Here is an 18807-nt window from a genome sequence, read left to right on the forward strand (position 1 = left end):
TTTGCACTCATTTTAGCTTATTGCTTCAAAGCAAATTTTCAAAATTTAAATATCTATTTGATTTTTTTAATTCTTTTCTCATACAATATACCCCGACCACAGTTTCCCCTCCCTCCTCTCCTCCCAGTTCTCTCCCCCTCTCCCCCAAATCCACTGCTCCTCCATTTCCCTTCAGAAAAGAGCAGGCCACCCAGTGACATCAACTGAACATGGCATTACAAGATGCAGCAAAACTAGGCACAAACCTCATATCAAGGCTGGATGAGGCAACCCAGTAGGAGGAAAAGGGTCCCAAGAGCAGACAAAAGAGTCGGAGACAGCCCCCACTCACACTGCTTGGAGTCCCACAAAAAACTCTAGCTGAAGAACCACAGCATGTATGCAGAGGGCTTGAGGTAGACCCATACAGATTCAGTGATTGCCGCTTAAGTCTCTGTGAGCCCCTATTGGCCCTGCTTAGTTGATTCTGTGGGCTGTGCTCTCCTGGAGTCCTCAAGCCCCCTGGCTTCTCCACTCCTTCCTCCCCTCTTCCACAGTGTTCCCTGAGCTCCACCTAATGTTTGGTTGTGGGTCTCTGCAGCTGCTCCCATCAGCTGCTGCAGGGAGCCTCTCTGATAACAGTTGGGCCAGGCTCCGATCTATGAGTACAGCAAAATATCGTTAGGAATCATTCCATTGACTTTTGTTTTGTTTTGTTTTGGTCAGTCATGTTTGGTTCTACCTTAGATCTCTAAGCCATCTGCCTTCCAGTTCCTGGCCATCCAGGCAGTGTTGGGCAGTGTTGGGCATGGACTCCCTCTCATGGCTTTGGCCTCAAGTTAGACCAGTTATTAGCTACTCTCAGAATATTTTACATGTGTTAGGCTCTTAACATTCGTTTTAGCTTATTGCTTAAGAGCAAATTTTCAAAGTTTAAATATCTATTTGATAATCTTAAACATTTTCATTTCAATTAAATAATTATTAATAAAGGTTTCCTTATTATTTTGTTGTATAACATATTTTTATTATTTGTTTCTGTCTCCATAAGATGTCACCACGGAATTCACACGTGTATGGAGTGCCATTCCAAAATAAAAGATTTTTCAAGTCACTTTTCTACACACATAAATTGTGATTTTTGCAAGTACACCACTAACTGTAACAAAGCCTTTACCAATCATATGAGGTAAGTTGAGCATGTAAGGTGCCAGTCCAAATTACTTTTTAGAGCTTGGGGTGTAACTTCCTGGTATATACCATTGCCTAGCATGTGTAAAGCCCCAGCACCAAAAAAAAAAAAAATTGCCATCCATATTTGATGGAAAATGCCTGTAATCCCAGCACTTGTGAGGTGGAGGCAGAAGGATCCAGAATTCAAGCTTATTCCCAGCTATATATTAAGTTTAAAGGTAGCTTGGGCTTCATGAGACCCTGTATCCAAAATTACTACCCTTTGAGGAGTTTGTTGTTTGTTTGTTGTTTGTTTTAAAGACAAGTAAGTGGAAGTGTGAATCTAGAAATACAGAATGTCTAGGATCTTACTTGTATGTTTTCAAATGTAATAATTCATAAAACCACTGGGACAGAAATTATAAAACCAGCTAAATTAATACAATTAGAATGGCTTTATTAAATAAATGCATTAAAAAAACTTCTTTATTTCGTATTAGTATTTTGCCTGCGTGTGTATACATACACTGAGTAGGTACAGTGCCATAGAAACCAGAAAAGGGTGTCAGATTCCCGAGGGCTGGAGTCAGAGAAGACTGTGCGATGCCATGTGGGTGCTGGCAACTGCCTATCTCTGCCTCCTGAGTGCTAGAATTCAACACATTTGTTACTACAGCTCGCTTTTCTTGAAAATGATGATGCAAGATTGCTTTTATTTTCTCTACATAGTAGGTCACTTTGAAGGACTTGCCCGCACGTTTTGACATCTTCAGCTTTTTCTTACCTCGGTATCGGCCTGGCCTCGTGGCACTTTAGCTTTAGTGTAGTACTTCATGTACACTTTTGACTTACTAAATCCTGTTGCCGTGACACATTACCTCATTATATGAAACATTGGTTTCAGTTACTTATTGACATAGTTCTTGGAGCCTTGACCTCCCTCCCTCCCTCCCTCCCTCCCTCCCTCCCTCCCTCCCTCCCTCCCTCCCTCCCTCCCTCCCTCCCTTCCTTCCTTCCTCCCTCCCTCCCTGTCCTTCCTTCCTTCCTCCCTCCCTCCCTCCCTGTCCTTCCTTCCTTCCTCCCTCCCTCCTTCTCTCCCTCCCTCCCTTCCTTCCTTTCTTTTTATAAGGGACACAAATCCTATGTGTAAGGATTCTACCTTTGTGACCTAGTTACTTCCCAAATATTTTCTTCTAATGCCATCACATTGATTGAGGTGAAGGGGAGGTTAGGATTTTAATGTATTAATGGGTACATTCTTGCTCAGACCATACCAGGATCAATATAATCTCATCATTTGTGTCATTAACTTCTATTCAAAATTAAGAAATTAAGCATAGACTTGAAAACATGCTCATAAAATTAATATGACTTATTCAATAATAAAAGTAATAAAATCTTGTTTGTCTTTTTTCTGTCAGCTCTCATAGTGACCACCCAAGTAAACAGTTTTATATTTTTAAGAAACATTCAAGAGCAATCAGGTAATTAATTGATCTTTTTCTGCTCTTTGTATTAAAAAGTTGTAATTACATTTTTTAACCAGGTGTTGGTATACATCGTTTGAAAATCTAAGCGATTGTCACTGAATATGATAGACTTATGTTTGTTATATTCTTAGAACAAAGGAAGGGATAGCCTGTCATATGACTAATCTCTGTTTCAGTGGTGCCAGATATTGAATTGAAACTTTCATGCATTTACACTGTAAAATTAAAATAAAAGTCTCTTTAGCAGTACTTGTTTGGGAGTAAGTTTATTAAAATACTAACATACTTGAAATTAATATACAGTGTTTATAAATGTCAGCTTTATTCTTTTTAAATGTCCTTTAATTTATTATGTGTGTGTGGGTGTCTTGCTTGTACCTGTGTCTGTGTACCACATGCATGCCTGGTATCCACGGAAGCCAGAAGAGAGCATTGGATGCCTGAGACAGGAGATTCAGATGGCTGTGAACCACCATGTGCATTCTGAGACTCAAACTTGGTTCCTCTGGGAGAGCAGCCAGTGCTCATAACTGAGCCATCCCTCCAGCCTGTCACTTTTACTCTCTATGAACAAAAGTATACAACTTCTTACTATACAGAAAAACTGTTCGGTCACTATTTCTAAAGGCATTGGTTTTTGTTATATCACACATTTTGCTCAGAATCAATTAAGTATTGTGGGATTTTTTTAAATTCTTCTGATGGATTTTTACTCCATTTTCTTTTTTTTTATTGTTATTATCCCACTCATGTTTTCAGACACTAAATTGTGCCTGGCATATAATAGACACTTAGTTAAGTTAGAATATGTACTAAAAAATATATATCTGTGATATTAGGTCATTAGCTCATAAAAGAAAGAAAGTTTGATGCCATTTTTTAAAAATACATCAGACTTGGAGAGGTGGGTTATGGGTTAAGAGTACTTGCTGCTCTTGCAGATAATGAGAGTTTAATCCCCAGCACCCTTATCAGGCATATCATATCAAAACCCTGTGACTCCAGCTCCAGGGGATCCAGGGATCTTCTGGCCTCTTCAGGCAATGCATATATGTGTGCATATACTCCTCCCATGCACATAATTCAATACAATCTTAAAGTATATATATAGTTGTAGCACTTAGGGAAGCATGCCTATGACCCCAGCACTAGGGAATCTAAAACAGAAGGATAGTGAGCTCAAGGCCAGCCTGATCTACATAGCAAGTTCCAAGCCAGCCTGTTACCTGTCTCAAAGTAACAACAACTAATAATAATAGTAGATAAATGTTTTTTTTGTTGTTGTTGCTTTGAGACAGGGTTTCTCTGTGTAGCTTTGTGCCTTTCCTGGAGCTCACTTGGTAGCCCAGGCTGGCCTCGAACTCACAGAGATCTGCCTGCCTCTGCCTCCCAAGTGCTGGGATTAAAGGCATGCGCCACCACGCCCGGCTCAGATAAATGTTATTTTTAAAACATGACTGATTCAATGAATTACAAAAGAAAAGTATATTAGATAGTACATTTACTGGGAATATTTGTAAGTAATAGGAAATGGATTTTTAAATATTATTTTATGTTGAATTGTTTATTCTTTACCTATTTATTGTTCATCTATCATGTGTAATACAAAGTACCAAGTCATGTTCAGATCAATGATGAAGAAGACTTGCTACCAACTTTCGAGAATGTACAATTTAAGCTGGGTATGGTGGAAACATGCCTTTTGTCCCAGCACTCAGGAGGCAAAGGCAGGTGCATCTCTGTGGATTCAAGGCCAGCCTGGTCTATATAGAGAGTCCCAGGACAGCCAGAGCTACATAGTGAGGCCCTGTCTCAAAACAACGTACAATTTATTGGGAGGATATAAACAAATGAACATAAATAAATACAGTGATATCAGGAAATTTGTCATAAATACAGTGAGTTACTTATTTCAAAGGAAATAGAGGTTTCTACTTAAAAGATGCATGAAGAAGCATGAATTGGCATGCAGAAACAAAAAGAAGAAAGTTGACATGGACTTCTGAGTCACATTGAATAACTACTAATAAAGTTTGAGTGGAGCACAAATTTCATGATTAGATCAAAATATGGTGAAATCATTTTGAGCTTTGAGACACATTTTTTTTTAATCCAAAAAATGGTTCTAAGGAATTAAGAATTAATTTTACTTTGAAAGACATTGAAAAAGTCAAAACAGATGCTTTGAGTAGAATCAAGAACATGGAAAGAAAATCAGTTTGGAAGAGTATATGTGGTGAGTTGTAGCTGCACAAACCACACAGTAGTTAAGGCTGTTATTTAGTTATTGATTGGGCTGGGACTAGAGAGATGGTAAAGTGGTTAAAAGCACTTGTTGCTCTTACAGAGAATCTAGGTTCAGTTCCCAGCACCTACACATGGTGGCTTACAACCATACATAATTCTAGTTTCAGTGGAATCTAATGTTCCAACTTCAATGGGCACCAGACATGCATGGGGTATGCATACATACATGTAATCAAAACACTCATACACTGAAAATAAAATAAATCTTTTTTAAAAAATCCCAAAAGAAAGAACAGGGGGCCTAGTGAGATGGCTCAGCGGTTAAGAGCACTGACCACTCTGCCAGAGGACCCAGGTTCAATGTTCATCACCCACATGGCAGCTCAAAATTGTAACTCCAATCCCAGGGGATCCAACACCCTCCTACAGACATACATAAAGGCAAAACACCAATGAACATAAAATAAAAATAAATTGTATTTTTTTTAAAAGAAGCCCAGTGGGGCAGTGGTGGTGCATGCCTTTAATCCTAGCAACTCAGGAGGCAGAGGCACACGGATCTCTGTGAGTTCAAGGCCAGCCTGGTCTATGGAGCGAGTTCCAGGACAGGCTCCAAAGCTACACAGAGAAACCCTGTCTCAGAAAAAAAAAATATATAATTAAATTAAAATCTTACAATAAAGCTTATGGGCTATTTTTTTAAAAAAAGAACAGAAAATGGGTTGTGGAATCAAAGGGCTAAGTTTCAAACATGGGGCTAGCCTTAGATAAGTTACTAAACGTGACTCTTTAGAAAAGTGGTCATTATAGCACCTAAGTTTTAGGGGTGTTTAGGTCATTTGTTTAGAAGAGATAGGTCTAAAACCTCCAGTTTAGTACAGTGTAAATGATATTTGAAATTGTTATTAGATATTTGAAATATTGTTTTTATTTGAACCTCAGAAGCAAGGAAATGGCAGCATAAGAGAAACCAGGAATAAAGGGTTGTTTCGGGGAGGAAAACATGATTTTGATTGTTCAAGGACACTTTTTTATGTGTATAACACTTAGTCTTAAATATAAAACAGGATGGTAAGACCAGAGCTGCAGAGAAAAAAATCAGCATAAGGTATACTACTGGGTTTTAGACCTATAAAGGTAAGGTGTTTCATATGATAAAGCCGGTTGTGGTGGCTCACACCTATAATTCTAGAACTGGGGAAGGGAGGTAGGAGCATCCTGAGTTCAAGACCTGACTGGGCTAATAGTGAAACCCTGTCTCAAAGCAAACAAAACACAAGTAAAATATCAAGTATGTATGTGCTTTATTGATAAAGTAATAATTATATTAAATGGCTAAATTTAAGGCCTTCACATCTCTTCTAACTTTATTTGGACTTAAATACACTAGATTATATGCTTCTATATACTGTACTGTTTTGTTTGCTGTTGTATCCAAAATGCCTAGTAATTTGATGTATAGAGAACATCCTAGGGCTTATTTTTAGTTTGTTAAAGAGACTCCGTTCTGTTTTCCATAATATTACAAATGTACACTTCTAACAACATTGTGTAAGAGATTTTTCTCCATTATTTTCACCAGCATGTGTTATGTTTTGTATATTGATATAAACCATTCAGACTTGAGTGAAATGATATCTCATTGTGATTTTCATTTATATTTCTTTGGCTAATGATTTTGAAATCTTTTTCAGACCTCTTGACTATATTTCTTATTTAGAGATCTTTTGCTCAACTATTTGTGAAAAATTGTGCTGTGTTTTGTTCAGGTGTATATGCATCTGTAATAATATGAAGAAACAAACAAGATCTTCAGCCAGAATGGATTTTGAATGAATGTTATGTTCTTGCTTGGCAGATAAGCCAAGGCATGGAATCACTGTGACTTATACAAGTTATACAAGTTGCTAGAGGATCCAAGACTGCTTTGGGTCTCTAGATGCCCATCTTTTAGCAACAGATTGAGAGTATACAACTTATAAAGCACTAAATGATCGCATAATTTAGCTATGGGTAGGCCAATTTCTTGAGAATCTTTTTGTTTTCATGGTCAAGTGATCAAATCTAGAGCTTTGCACATGGAAGGCAAATACTGTCTACAACTTATTAGATATATTTATAACAAATTGGGAAATGACAGTGATAGCACATAAAATAAAAATCAAGAGTTGTTACATGAAACAACAATTACTGAATTTATGTGTGGATTGCCACATGATCTTCTGTCTTACGACTCTTCTCTCTTTTCATAGGGGCATCACTCTAGTGTGCCTTAAATGTGACTTCCTAGCTGATACTTCTGGCTTAGATCGTATGGCTAAACACTTAAATCAACGTAAAACTCATAGTTGCCAAGTTGTAATAGAAAATGGTATGTACATGTGTCTATTATTATGAATTTATGATGTGCATGAGCCAGTAATTTGAATCGATTACAGTGTGAGCTCTTACAAATTAAACTGATACTCAGTCTTCGTGTGTTACATTTATAAACATAAAGCCTTCTCTGATTTCAGTTACTGAAAGAACTTCTGAATCCACTTCTGAGTAAGTTTATTTTCATTCAGCACAATTTACTTTGATAGATTTTAGTACTGTTGCAATTTTTAAATGTATCGTTAATAGAAATGAAAAATATTAAAGTATTTTGTTTTTGTTTTTGTTTTAAAGCGGCTTGTTGAAATAGATTCCTGCTCTATGGAGCTCGTGCAACCTGGTGCAAGACAAGTTGGAATTTCCTAAGTTCAAAGTTCTGCAGTGTTTGCTTTCACAAATCCAGTTTCCTAAGTTCAAAGTTCTGAAATGTTTCATGAAGGCAGTTAAAATCCACAACACTAGCTCTCATTACTCAGCTCTTTTCAGCTTTCAGATGGCAGGAGATTCTTATTCCACCTTATCTTTGTGTCAGGTTAACATATCTTAACATGTACTTTTCTTCTCCAGTTGACTCTGAAAAAAGAACTTTTGCTATAGTCTTTTCTTGCTTTGCTTCACATAAGTTGTGTTTTTCTCTGCTGTACTTACCTTCAGAATATTACATATGAAACAGTGTAGCTCTTCCTATTTCTTTTTGTGTGTTTTGTCTGCTTCTTAATTTCTTATAAGTCTTGCTGGTCAGTTAGCTGCTTTTTCCTTCATTCTTTGTCTGTCATTGTTCTATTTTTCGTATTTTTCAGATCCAGATGCAACACAGAAATTTCAAAAAATGTCCAGTGTACTCCTGGACAGTGTCCCCCTTCGATGGACACAACTGATGCCTGTTCTCTCTTTCCAAGGAATGTGAATTGTTTGACTGTGAGACCTGTTTCAATTTGTGGTCTTGGGAATTTATCAGTTCTTAGGCACAGTCCTTTCCTACCTGACTGGCCTTACATAAGGCTGATGTTGATTTGGCCATCAGTGACTTCAAGGGCCAACAAATTGAGCACAACTTCTCTCTGGGAGCTTTGGTTCTTAAGTTTAGGCTTATGAATTGATTATAACCATGAAACTCCATCAAGTAAGTGCTTCAACATCCAAGTTCAAGTTTAATCATTCTGGCTGTACCCTTTTAATCTTCCTCTAGCATGAATGCAGTCTGAGGTATATGAAAAGCCTGATTGTGTAGGGAGTGGAGATGACTTTGATTTTCTTGGGAAAGCAAACTTTGTGAAGTTCTAGCTCAAAAGTAAGTTATTTATGTTGGTTGTCCTTTAAAGTTTTAGCCAGTATTTCACGAGTTCTCAGCAGTGCTAGCATTTAAATTCCTAATTTTTAGAAAATTAAAGTTTGATAGATTGATTTTTGTCATTCACCAAATTTATTGATGTCTACTTTGTATGTCAACTTTTGTGATTTCTGATTAAATCTTTTGTTTTGTGTTTGTTAAAAATGCCAAGAAATTTCTTTAGTATTTTCTTCAGATTTCATGCAGCTACCTGTTGGTAGTTTCTTTCTTTTTTTCTTTTCTTTTGGTTTTGGTTTTTTGAGACACGGTCTCTACTATATAGACCAGGCTAACCTTGAACTCACAGATTTCCACCTGCCTTGGCCTCCTAGGTGCTGGATTTAAAGGCATTGTGGTACTTGTTCAGGTCATTAGACATGAATATATGCTCTGTCTATCTTGAGACTCTCAGTACATCTTAGGGGTAAGGAATTCTAAGACAAGAGCAAACACTCCCCTTACAAATTTTAAAACACATTTGAAGTTACATTGCTATTCACTTAGTAGTTGTCTCCTTAGCCATTAATGTAATTCCTTTAGATAAAGATAATATATTCAAAAATATTGGGACCAAAAAATGCACTTGTTTCTTGCCCACATATATATAGAGAAAGATGTATATTTTTTTATTTTGGTGTTTGTTTATTTTGGTTACATCAAATATAGATTTTTCTGAACAGTTTTGATGTTGCTTATTTTTTTAATAAAATTTGTATTGTTAAACACTCTTGAGAATTATTTTATAATAAGTTGATATAAAAGCCTATAGATTGTATCATATAACAAGAAGAATTGTTTTCCCTTTCACACGGAAGCCTACCTGCTTTGCCTATAGACTGAGATCTTTACAGAATACATCTTGCACTGTTTCTTTAAGCTCACTTAAAAGCTAACTAATTTGAACTATTTTACAAGCTAGCAAAAGATGGGCTGAAGAGATGGCTCAGCTGGTAAGAACCCTGACTGCTTCCAGAAGACTCAGATTCAATTCCAAGCACCCATATGGTAGCTCACAACCATCTGCAATTTCCGTGCCAAGGAATCTTATGTCCCATTCTGGCTTCCGCACACAGCAGGCATACATGTGGTGCACAGATGTACATGCAGGCAAAACACCCATACACATAAAATAAAATTTGTTGTAAATTTTGATACAGGGTCTTTCTGTATAGCCTTGGCTGTCCTGGAACCTGCTGTGTAGATCAGGCTGACCTTAAACTCACAGGGTTCCATCTGCCTTGGCCTCCTGATTGCTGAAATTAAAGGCATGCACCACCAAACCTGCACTAAAAAAAATTTTTTAAAGCTAGCAAAAGACTTGTTTTCTTAATTATGGTGAAAGGAAGCAGGGTCTGAAGTCCCAATTCAGTCATGAGGGTTTTGGTTTGTTAGTTGCTTTTTTGTTGTTTGTTTTGATTTGATTTAATTTAAAGTCAGATCTATATGAGTGTCTTTGAAACATACTAAAAGCTAATTCAAGTGGTCACTTGTTATGTAGTATATCCTTTGCAATCATAATCAAGAGTTGATTTCAGGGGCTGGAGAGATGGCTCAGCAGTTAAGACCACTGGATGCTCTTCCAGAGGACCCTGGTTCAATTCCCAGCAACCATATGGCAACTCACAACTATCTGTCCAGTTCCAGGGGATCTGACACCTTCATACCAATGCACATAAAATAAAATTAAATAAATTATTTTTAAAAAAGAGTTGAGGCCAGGCAGTGGTGGCGCACGCCTTTAATCCCAGCACTCGGGAGGCAGAGGCAGTCGGATCTCTGTGAGTTCGAGGCCAGCCTGGTCTACAAAGCAAGTTCCAGGAAAGGTGCAAAGCTACACTGAGAAACCCTGTCTTGGAGAGAAAAAAAAAGAGTTGTATTCATTGAGTTAATTTTTCATACTGATACCTGCTACCAGTGTATTTCAAAATCTTTGATATTGACTTCCTTTTAAAGTAGTGACTTTGGTGATGCTCTAGACTTTTATTTCTGTACCTGACTCAAGGAATTTTATTGTTAGTTACTACATTTCCACTCAATTTTTAAAACATTTTGTTTTAGCAGTATTAATGAAAACCCAATTTTTAAGTTTTAAACTCATACCTTTCTTTAAATAAAACATTTCAGGCAATCAGTACTAAGCTTGCTTATATAAGTTTGAGTTGGTAGTAAAGAGTTTTAGCTTGACATACCCTCTTTTCCTTCAGGCTCTTCTAAGTCTTTTCAATTCCATATAGCTATCACATGATACTGCATAGTGGCTTTTTCCCCAATTGAATGAAAGAATATAGTTGTTTACTTTTACTTCATTACCTTACTAGAAAAATAATCACTAGCTGAGTAGTGGTGGCACACACCTTTAATCCCAGCACTCAGGCGGCAGACGCAGGTGGATCTCTGTGAGTTTAAAGCCAGCCTGGTCTACAGAGTGGGTTCTGGGACAACCAGAACTACACAGAGAAACCCTGTCTCAAAAAATCAAAAATAATAATAATAATAATCACTAAACTATAAGACTTATTTCCTTGCCCTCCATTTTGACAACACATAGTTGGAGCTCATTGGTTTGTTCAGCAAACATTTGTTGAGAACTTACTAACTGCCACTGTTCTAGGTGTTTCAGTTACTGAAATCACTGCCCTTGAGAAATGTGTATTTCAATAGTGGGGGACAGACAATAGAAAATAAATAAGTCCTAAATACTTCAAAATAAAGGACTAAACAAAGACTTTCTGAAAATAACTAACAGCTCAATAAATGGTTGTAAGAATCGATAAAAAAAGGATAGCTTGAAATTAAAAAGCTTCTTTGGAGCAGCAAAGGAAGCAGTCAAAGTGAAATGACAGCCTAGAGAATGGGGACAGACATCTTTGCCAACTATATATCTAACATGGAATTAGTATATAAAATCTGTCAAGAAATACGTTGTTACATGTAGTTAATATATGCCAGTAAAACTATAAAAACCACCAAACAAAAGAAATACAAACACTGAACAAATAACCCAGTCAATAAATCAAAAGACATTCTTCAAAAGAAATGGAGGGATGGTTCAGCAGTTAAGAAAGCTGGCTGCCCTTTCAGAGGACTGAGGTTCAATTTCTGGTACCCAAGGGCTGCTATAACCATCTACAACTGATCTGATGCCCTCTACTGGCCTCCATGGGCACTACATGCATGTGGTGCACAGACAAGGGGAAAAAAACAAAGTAAAAATTCATCTCAATTTTAAAGAATACGGCTGTTAGGATTGCTCAGTGAGTAAAGGTCTTGCCACCAAGCCTGATAACCTGAGTTTGACCCTTGGGACTCACATTGTGGAAAGAGGGATCTGGCTCCTACAAGTTGTTTTCTGACCTCTACATGTGCCCTGGCATGCATACACACAAAATAAATAATGTATCTTTTCCTTCAAAGATATACAAATGGCTGATAAATACAAAAAAAGTATATTCAACACCCTTAACCATCAGGAAAATGCACATTTAAACTGTATTGAGATTACATCTTGCCACAGTCTATGAATGACCATCATCATAAGGTTGTGGGGAAAGAACACTTACATACCTCTGGTAGGAATGTAAACTCATGAAAACACTATGGAACTCAATGAGGTTCCTCAAAAAAATAGGAAAAATGAGGAAAAAGTGAATAAATAAAGAAAAGATAGCATATATGTACAATGGCGTTTTTGTCAGCCATCATGATGGTAATTGTGTCATTTGCAGGAAAATAGGTGGGACTAGATCTTATTGTGTTGAGTCAGTCAGATTCAGACAATTATCACATTTTCTTTCATACCTGGAAAGTAACTAGTGGTGGTGGTGGTCTTTGTGTGTAAAGGAGAGGGACCATGGGATGGGGAACAAGACAGGATGATGATGAGATAGAAAAGAGAAAGACCATGTTTTCTCATGTGGAGCCTAGAATAAACCATTACTTTTTTTCTGTGTATAGGTATTTTGCCTGCATGCATGTCTGTGCACCATGTGTATTCAGGTGCCCTTGGAGTGTCATCACCCCTGGAACTGGAGATATAGGTATTGTAAGTCACACACTGTGGGTGCTGGGAATTGAAGAACCTGGGTCCTAAGAAAGAGAAGCAAGTGCACTTTACCGCTGAACCTACTCTCCAGCCCAGGCAGAATGTCTTTTTTATAAAGAGTTTGGGTTTAGTTTTCCTTAAATTGCATGGAACTTATTCCTAACTACACCATGTTCTTGGTCTCATCATAATACCTTAGTTCTCGGACCTCGATGCCTTTCTGTAGCCTTGCTCTTACTCTTTTGTATTTGACCACCTTGAAGAGTTTCCTGAGCAAACTTAGGGGGGCTGTTGTGTTTCTCTCCTACTCTAGCGATCACACTGTTATATATGATGGTGTGTTTAGAGAGCAGTCTTGAAATCAGCATTCTAGGGGTCAGGCTGGAGAGAGGGCTCAGAGGTTAAGAGCACTGTCTGCTCTTCCAGAGGTCCTGAGTTCAATTTCCAGCAACCACATGGTGACTCACAGCCATCTGTAAGGAGATCTGGTATGTGGAGGCCCACAAAGGTTTCCTAGTGAGATCTGAGCTTTCTTTACCCAGCAGGGCTGCATCAGAGGATTGTGTAACCACGTGTGTTGTTACAAGGTGATTGGAAGGGTCTACACTTGGCTGAACTAGGGGGAGGTCTTTTGCTTCACCCCTTGGCATTCCAATAAATAGCCCTTTAGAAGAGACAGAAGGAGCCAGTGGATATGATCCAGGCCCTCCCAAGGCTATCCTGTGTTTCTATCTGTTTCTCTCCCTTCCATCCTTCTATCTAATACCTCTTATCCCTCTCAAGAGTACCCTGTCGTAAAATGTGGGAGCCAGTCTCCCAGCTGGGCTTCCACAAATGGGGCCTGAACAGGGGACAGGGGACTTGGCAAAATTAGAGAGGGGGCATTGTGAGTGAAAGAGGGCATGCCTGATAAGGAATTAAAAATAAAGGCGACGGTGTTTTATCCTTGGGAGTGAAAAGTAAGGCAGCTGAATACCGAAATTGAAAAGTGAGGTGCGGCCAGGCGGCGGCGCACGCCTTTAATCCCAGCAATTGGGAGGCAGAGCCAGGCAGATCTCTGTGAATTCCAGGCCAGCCTGGGCTACAGAGTGAGTTCCAGGGAAGGTGCAAAGCTACACAGAGAAACCCTGTCTTGAAAAAAAAAAAAAAGAAATAAAGAAAAAAGTGAGGTGCAGCAAATATTTCTATCTAGGTTTCTTTCTTTTTCTCTTTTAATTTCTATCTAAAAAATAAGGAAATAATATAAGGTAGAATGTAGGAATATAGTGTAGAAAAAACTTAGGGTAAGAAGGAAAAATATAAGGTAGAATATAGGAATATCGTGTAAGAAAATAAAACTTAGGATAAGAAAAGCAACAAGACAGAGGAGCTGTGTTCTTGGGACTCTGACATCAAACTCCTGGGGAAGAATCCCAGTCATGAAAAAATACTATGAAAAATAAAAAAAAACAGGCAGAAAAAGATTCCTGTGGAAGCTCTGAGCCTGTGAAGATGCAGAGGTCCACAGCCAAGCGCCCAGATTCCATCATAATCTACCTGATTAGATGCTATTCTAGTAGGAAAGAGTTTTTGTTTAATTTTATTACATTTATTTATTTAATCATTTATTATGTGTGTATGTGTATGGGTGTGTGCACGAATCTTAAAAGGTCTTAATAAAATCAAACCTGGACCCAGGTATTGGGGTGAACGCTGGAAGATCAGAGAAGCAGAACAAGCCACAGCCACCTCACTTCACCAATTCCTCAGCTGATCCTGTTCCTCAGACTGGAAGCCTCTGAGTCCTCATCCAGAATGAATCTCAACCGAACTGCTGCTCAAAAGCCTAAAAGCTTAACCAGCTCTAGTTCCTGGTTTTCACGCCTTATATACCTTTCTGCTTTCTGCCATCAGTTCCTGGGATTAAAGGTGTGAGTCACCATGCCTGGCTGTTTCCAGTGTGGCTTTGAACTCACAGAGATCCAGATGGATCTCTGCCTCTGGAATTCTAGGATTAAAGGTGTGTGCTACCACTGCCTAACCTCTATGTTTAATATTGTGGCTGTTCTGTTCTCTGACCCCAGATAAGTTTATTGGGGTGCACAATATATCAACCACAGGTATGTACATGCCATAGCTCATAAGTGGAAGTCAAAAGATACTTTTGGAAGTCTGATCTACTGTGTGGATTCTGGGGATCAAACTCGGATTTGGTGATGGGCTTTGCTGGCTGAGCCATCTCACTTGCCCTGGAATGAGATATTACTATTTAGCAAATCTTCAGAGCCTCCAAACAAAATAATTGTTAGCAAATGAGTAGGATATTTAACCAGTTGTCTGTCATTGATTGGATCAAATGCCCTAAAGACAATTTGAAATAATTTTTAAAGTTGACTTAGATCTCTTAGTAACCTGCAAGTGCCTCTGAATAAAAGAAATATAAATTCAACACAGAATTAGTTTTTAAGCTAAATGGGGAAAGATTGTGTGACCTTCCATTTTCATTCATTTCAATCAAAAGAATTCAGGGTTTCTGAAAGTGTGAGTATATCCTTTAATCCCAGCATTCAGGAAGCAGATAGATCTCTATGAGTTTGAGGCCAGCCTAGTATACACAGAAAGCTCCAGGCCAGTCAAGGATTTATTGAGAGGCCCTGTCTCTAAATAACAACCATAAATATATACATATATATATATATGTAAAATATGTATATCCAAAATGTACATTTCACATAAGTTATCTTCTTTGAACCTTCCAAAATTCCTGAACAAATGATTTCCAACACTATATATATATATTTCACATAGTATATATATTTATATATACTAGGGTAACATTCTGGAAGATAACATCGTTATCGGGAAGTACTTACATTGCATGGTAGAAGTACCATTCCGTGCCTCGTTTTAGGAAATTCAGAGCATTTTCTTTTTACTAATAAAGGTTTTTTGGTGGGGGGAGTTTTTTTTGGGGGAAGACATGGAGATGAGTTTTGGGGGATTGGTTGATTTTTTTTTGTGGAGGTGCTGGAGATGAAACTTAGGGCTTCATGCATGCTAGGCAATACTCTACCACTGAGCTGTACCCCAAGCTGGAGCATATTCTCACATAGCCCTCAGGTTGACCTCGAACTTGCTACTAGCAGACAATGTTTTTGTTTGTTATTTGAGACAGTCTCTACATACCTTTGGCTGTCCTGGGACTCACTATGTAGACCAGGCTGGCCTTGAACTCACAGAGACTCTGCCTCCTGAATGCTGGGATTAAAGGCCTGAGCCACCATGCCTGGTGAAGGATGGTCTTGAACTTCAGATTCTACTGCCTCCACCTCCTGAGTGTGGAGATAACAGGCATGTGCCTGGTAATAGGAATTGAACCCAAGGCTAAGTAAGCACTCTGCCAAACTGAACTATATCCTTACCTGTTGTGGAATATTAATAAGATGTGTTACATTCATTTATGCTGTGGAATATTTGTTTAATGATGCAAAGATGTGTTGCATTCTTTTATGTTGCATTTGTTTAACTCTGTAAAGCTGTGTTACATTGCCTGCCTAAAACACCTGATTGGTCTAATAAAGAGCTGAATGGCCAATAGCTAGGCAGGAGAGAGATAGGTGGGGTTGCCAGGCAGAGAGAATAAATAGGAGGAGAAATCTAGGGAAGCGAGCAAAGAAGATGAGTGAAAAGCAAGAAAAGGAGGAGAGAACGCCAAGGGCCTGGCACACGGCCAGTCGTGGAGTAAAAAGGAAAGAATAATGAAAAGTAAAAAGCCCAGAGGAAAAACATAGAAAGAGGATAATTTAAGTTTAAAAAGCTGGCAAGAAACAAGCCAAGCAAAATCCAGGCATTCATAAGTAAGAATAAATTCTGTGTATTTATTTGGGAACTGGGTGCCGGGCCCCCAAAGAGAAAAAAAACCAACTACACCTTGTCCCTGAAGCATTTTCTTTATCAGAAATTTTGCGCCGGGCGGTAGTGGTGCACGCCTTTAATCTCAGCACTTGGGAGGCAGAGCCAGGCGGATCTCTGTGAGTTCGAGGCCAGCCTGGGCTACCAAGTGTGTTCCAGGAAAGGCGCAAAGCTATACAGAGAAACCCTGTCTGGAAATTTTGCACTATTTAAAGCTGACTTCTGATCTGTAAACAAGCATGCAATTCTTATCTAGTGGCCTAAATCTTCATTATCTTCATAGTTAGCTTAACATGCTTATGTCCATAAAAAGTATTGCACAATCCTAATATTTTTATTTTTCATGAGAATAGTGAACTGGAAAGAATCTTACAGGTCATATCTTCCCATTTCCCAAATGGTGCAAGAAGTGTCTGTAAAATACCTCTTCTTTAAAAGCTCCATAGTTCGAAACAGCTACTTCCTAGACTTCCCATCCCTTGCCATTCTCTTGTCTCCTGGGATATTTTGATCCTCATGTGCCTATGGACTCCCAGGTTCTAAGACAAAGCCTGTTCTAAGGATGATTTAACCAACCCAAGCTGGCATCCTCTATCAATCCTCATCTATTTTGCTGATCCTAAATGACACAGTTATGGGATCACTAACCTCAGGCCAAGAGCATTTCCTCCTCTCAGATTTGAGATGTAGTGGGGTAAGAGAAGTATGCATTGTGCTTCAGGCTGTGCAGTTAAACTGAGCAGGGTTCTACCCTATTCCAACACTTGGCAGCCATGTAGCCCTAGGCAAAATAGTTGGCTCATTATGTGCTTCAGAGGTTATTGTGAGGATTAAGCATGACAGCCCATGCTAAGACCATCATGTAGTGCTTAGATGTGGTAGTGCATGCCTGTCATCCCAGCACCCAAGAGACTGAGGCAAGAGAATTGAGTTTCAGCCTGAGCTGTTACATATTGAGTTCCTGGACAGCCTGAGCCACAGAGCCAAAAAATAAAAAATAAAAATCTAAGAGCTGTCATTAATTTGGTGGGAAACACAGAGAGTGAAAACTAGAATTAATCCTAAAGAAGTACCAGGTCCAAATAAGCCAGACTGGTCAGTTGATTATTTCAAGCTGAAATCACTTAAGGATATGTAACTTTGGGAAGGACCATTTGGCCTGCATTTTCGACATGCAGCAAGTCATAATGATTCTTTCAGGGGGGATGGCCTTCAAATACCAAAGCTGGGAAATGGCCTTGCTCACAAGAGGCTGATCATTAAGGCTTCAGTGACCTTGAGTAAACAAACTCTGATGTAACCTTTATCTTACAATAGTGACTACATCCCCCACCATATATCTCTGTAAGGACATCCCTAGAATTTACTCCCCTAGCCCAGATAACAATCATGTTATTTCTTTACAGATTTATTGTCCTTGATCTAAAAAGTATGAATACATCATGCTTTGATCATTTCTTCAGAATTCAATGTTGTGAAAATTTCAGTGTACATGTAAAATTAATTTTAAAAAGTCTTGCCAATCAGTTCTTGTAATTAATTGGGTTCATCGATCTTGCCAAGGAACCCATGCACAAACTTTTGTCATCTAGTCTGATATTGCTCCCATTCAGTGAGGTCCCTGGAAGAATAAGCAGGGCAGTATTTGAGGTAGCTCCTCTTTATTTGACTTTGTGTTTTATTTCTTTTCTTTTCTTTTCTTTTTTTTTTTTTTTTTTTTTTTTTTTTTTTTTTTTTTGGTGTTTTGACACAAGGTTTCTTTATGTAGGCCTGGCTGTCCTGGAACTCCCTCTGTAGACCAGGCTGGCCTGGAGCTCCAAGATCCGCCTGCCTCTGCCTCTGCTTCTTGAGTGCTGGGATTAAAGGCGTGCAGCACCACTGCCTGTCATTCCTTTATTTGGATATGTTAATTTCCATATGGAGTTTGTGGGGAGGCTCAAGTCAACCAGGTTTCTTAACCATGATAGTGCCTAAAGCGTTCTCTGGTCATCCAAGATTAAATGCAAAGTCATAATGCTTACTTAATTATTGGGGAAAAAATAAGTACCAACCACAGAGCCAGAGGCAGTCATAAAGTTCCATTTCTTGTTCTGGCTCAGATGCTATGTTCCACTCAGCTACTATGTGCCTGTATGTCTGTGTGAGGGTCCCCTGGAACTGGAGTTACAGACAGCTGTGAGCTGCCATGTAGATGCTGGGAATTGAACCCAGGTCCTTTGGAATAGCAGTCAGTGCTCTTAACTTCTGAGCCATCTCTCCAGCCCCACCATTTCCTTTTG

The 18807-nt window shown here is 38.7% G+C and overlaps 1 protein-coding gene across 9 annotated transcripts in view; it reads left to right on the plus strand.

Moving 5' to 3' along the window:
* The window catches only part of Znf280c (zinc finger protein 280C), a 64129-nt gene extending 54809 nt beyond the window's left edge, over nucleotides 1-9320 (plus strand). For 6 of the 9 annotated variants that reach the window (XM_076562419.1, XM_042268885.2, XM_076562417.1 and 3 more), the window contains 5 exons: nucleotides 1031-1168; nucleotides 2574-2636; nucleotides 7142-7260; nucleotides 7406-7436; nucleotides 8066-9320. In XM_076562419.1, coding sequence (XP_076418534.1) covers nucleotides 1031-1168; nucleotides 2574-2636; nucleotides 7142-7260; nucleotides 7406-7436; nucleotides 8066-8360 — 646 coding nt within the window. In that variant the 3' untranslated portion in view covers nucleotides 8361-9320. Of the gene's footprint in view, nucleotides 1-1030; nucleotides 1169-2573; nucleotides 2637-7141; nucleotides 7261-7405; nucleotides 7437-7559 lie in introns of all 9 variants that reach the window. The other 3 variants (XM_076562424.1, XM_076562422.1, XM_076562423.1) reach the window with 1 other exon arrangement.
* The last annotated feature ends 9487 nt before the right edge of the window (nucleotides 9321-18807 follow it).

Source organism: Peromyscus maniculatus, chromosome X, assembly GCF_049852395.1.
Source record: "Peromyscus maniculatus bairdii isolate BWxNUB_F1_BW_parent chromosome X, HU_Pman_BW_mat_3.1, whole genome shotgun sequence".
In the NCBI taxonomy this organism is placed as follows: Eukaryota; Metazoa; Chordata; class Mammalia; order Rodentia; family Cricetidae; genus Peromyscus; species Peromyscus maniculatus.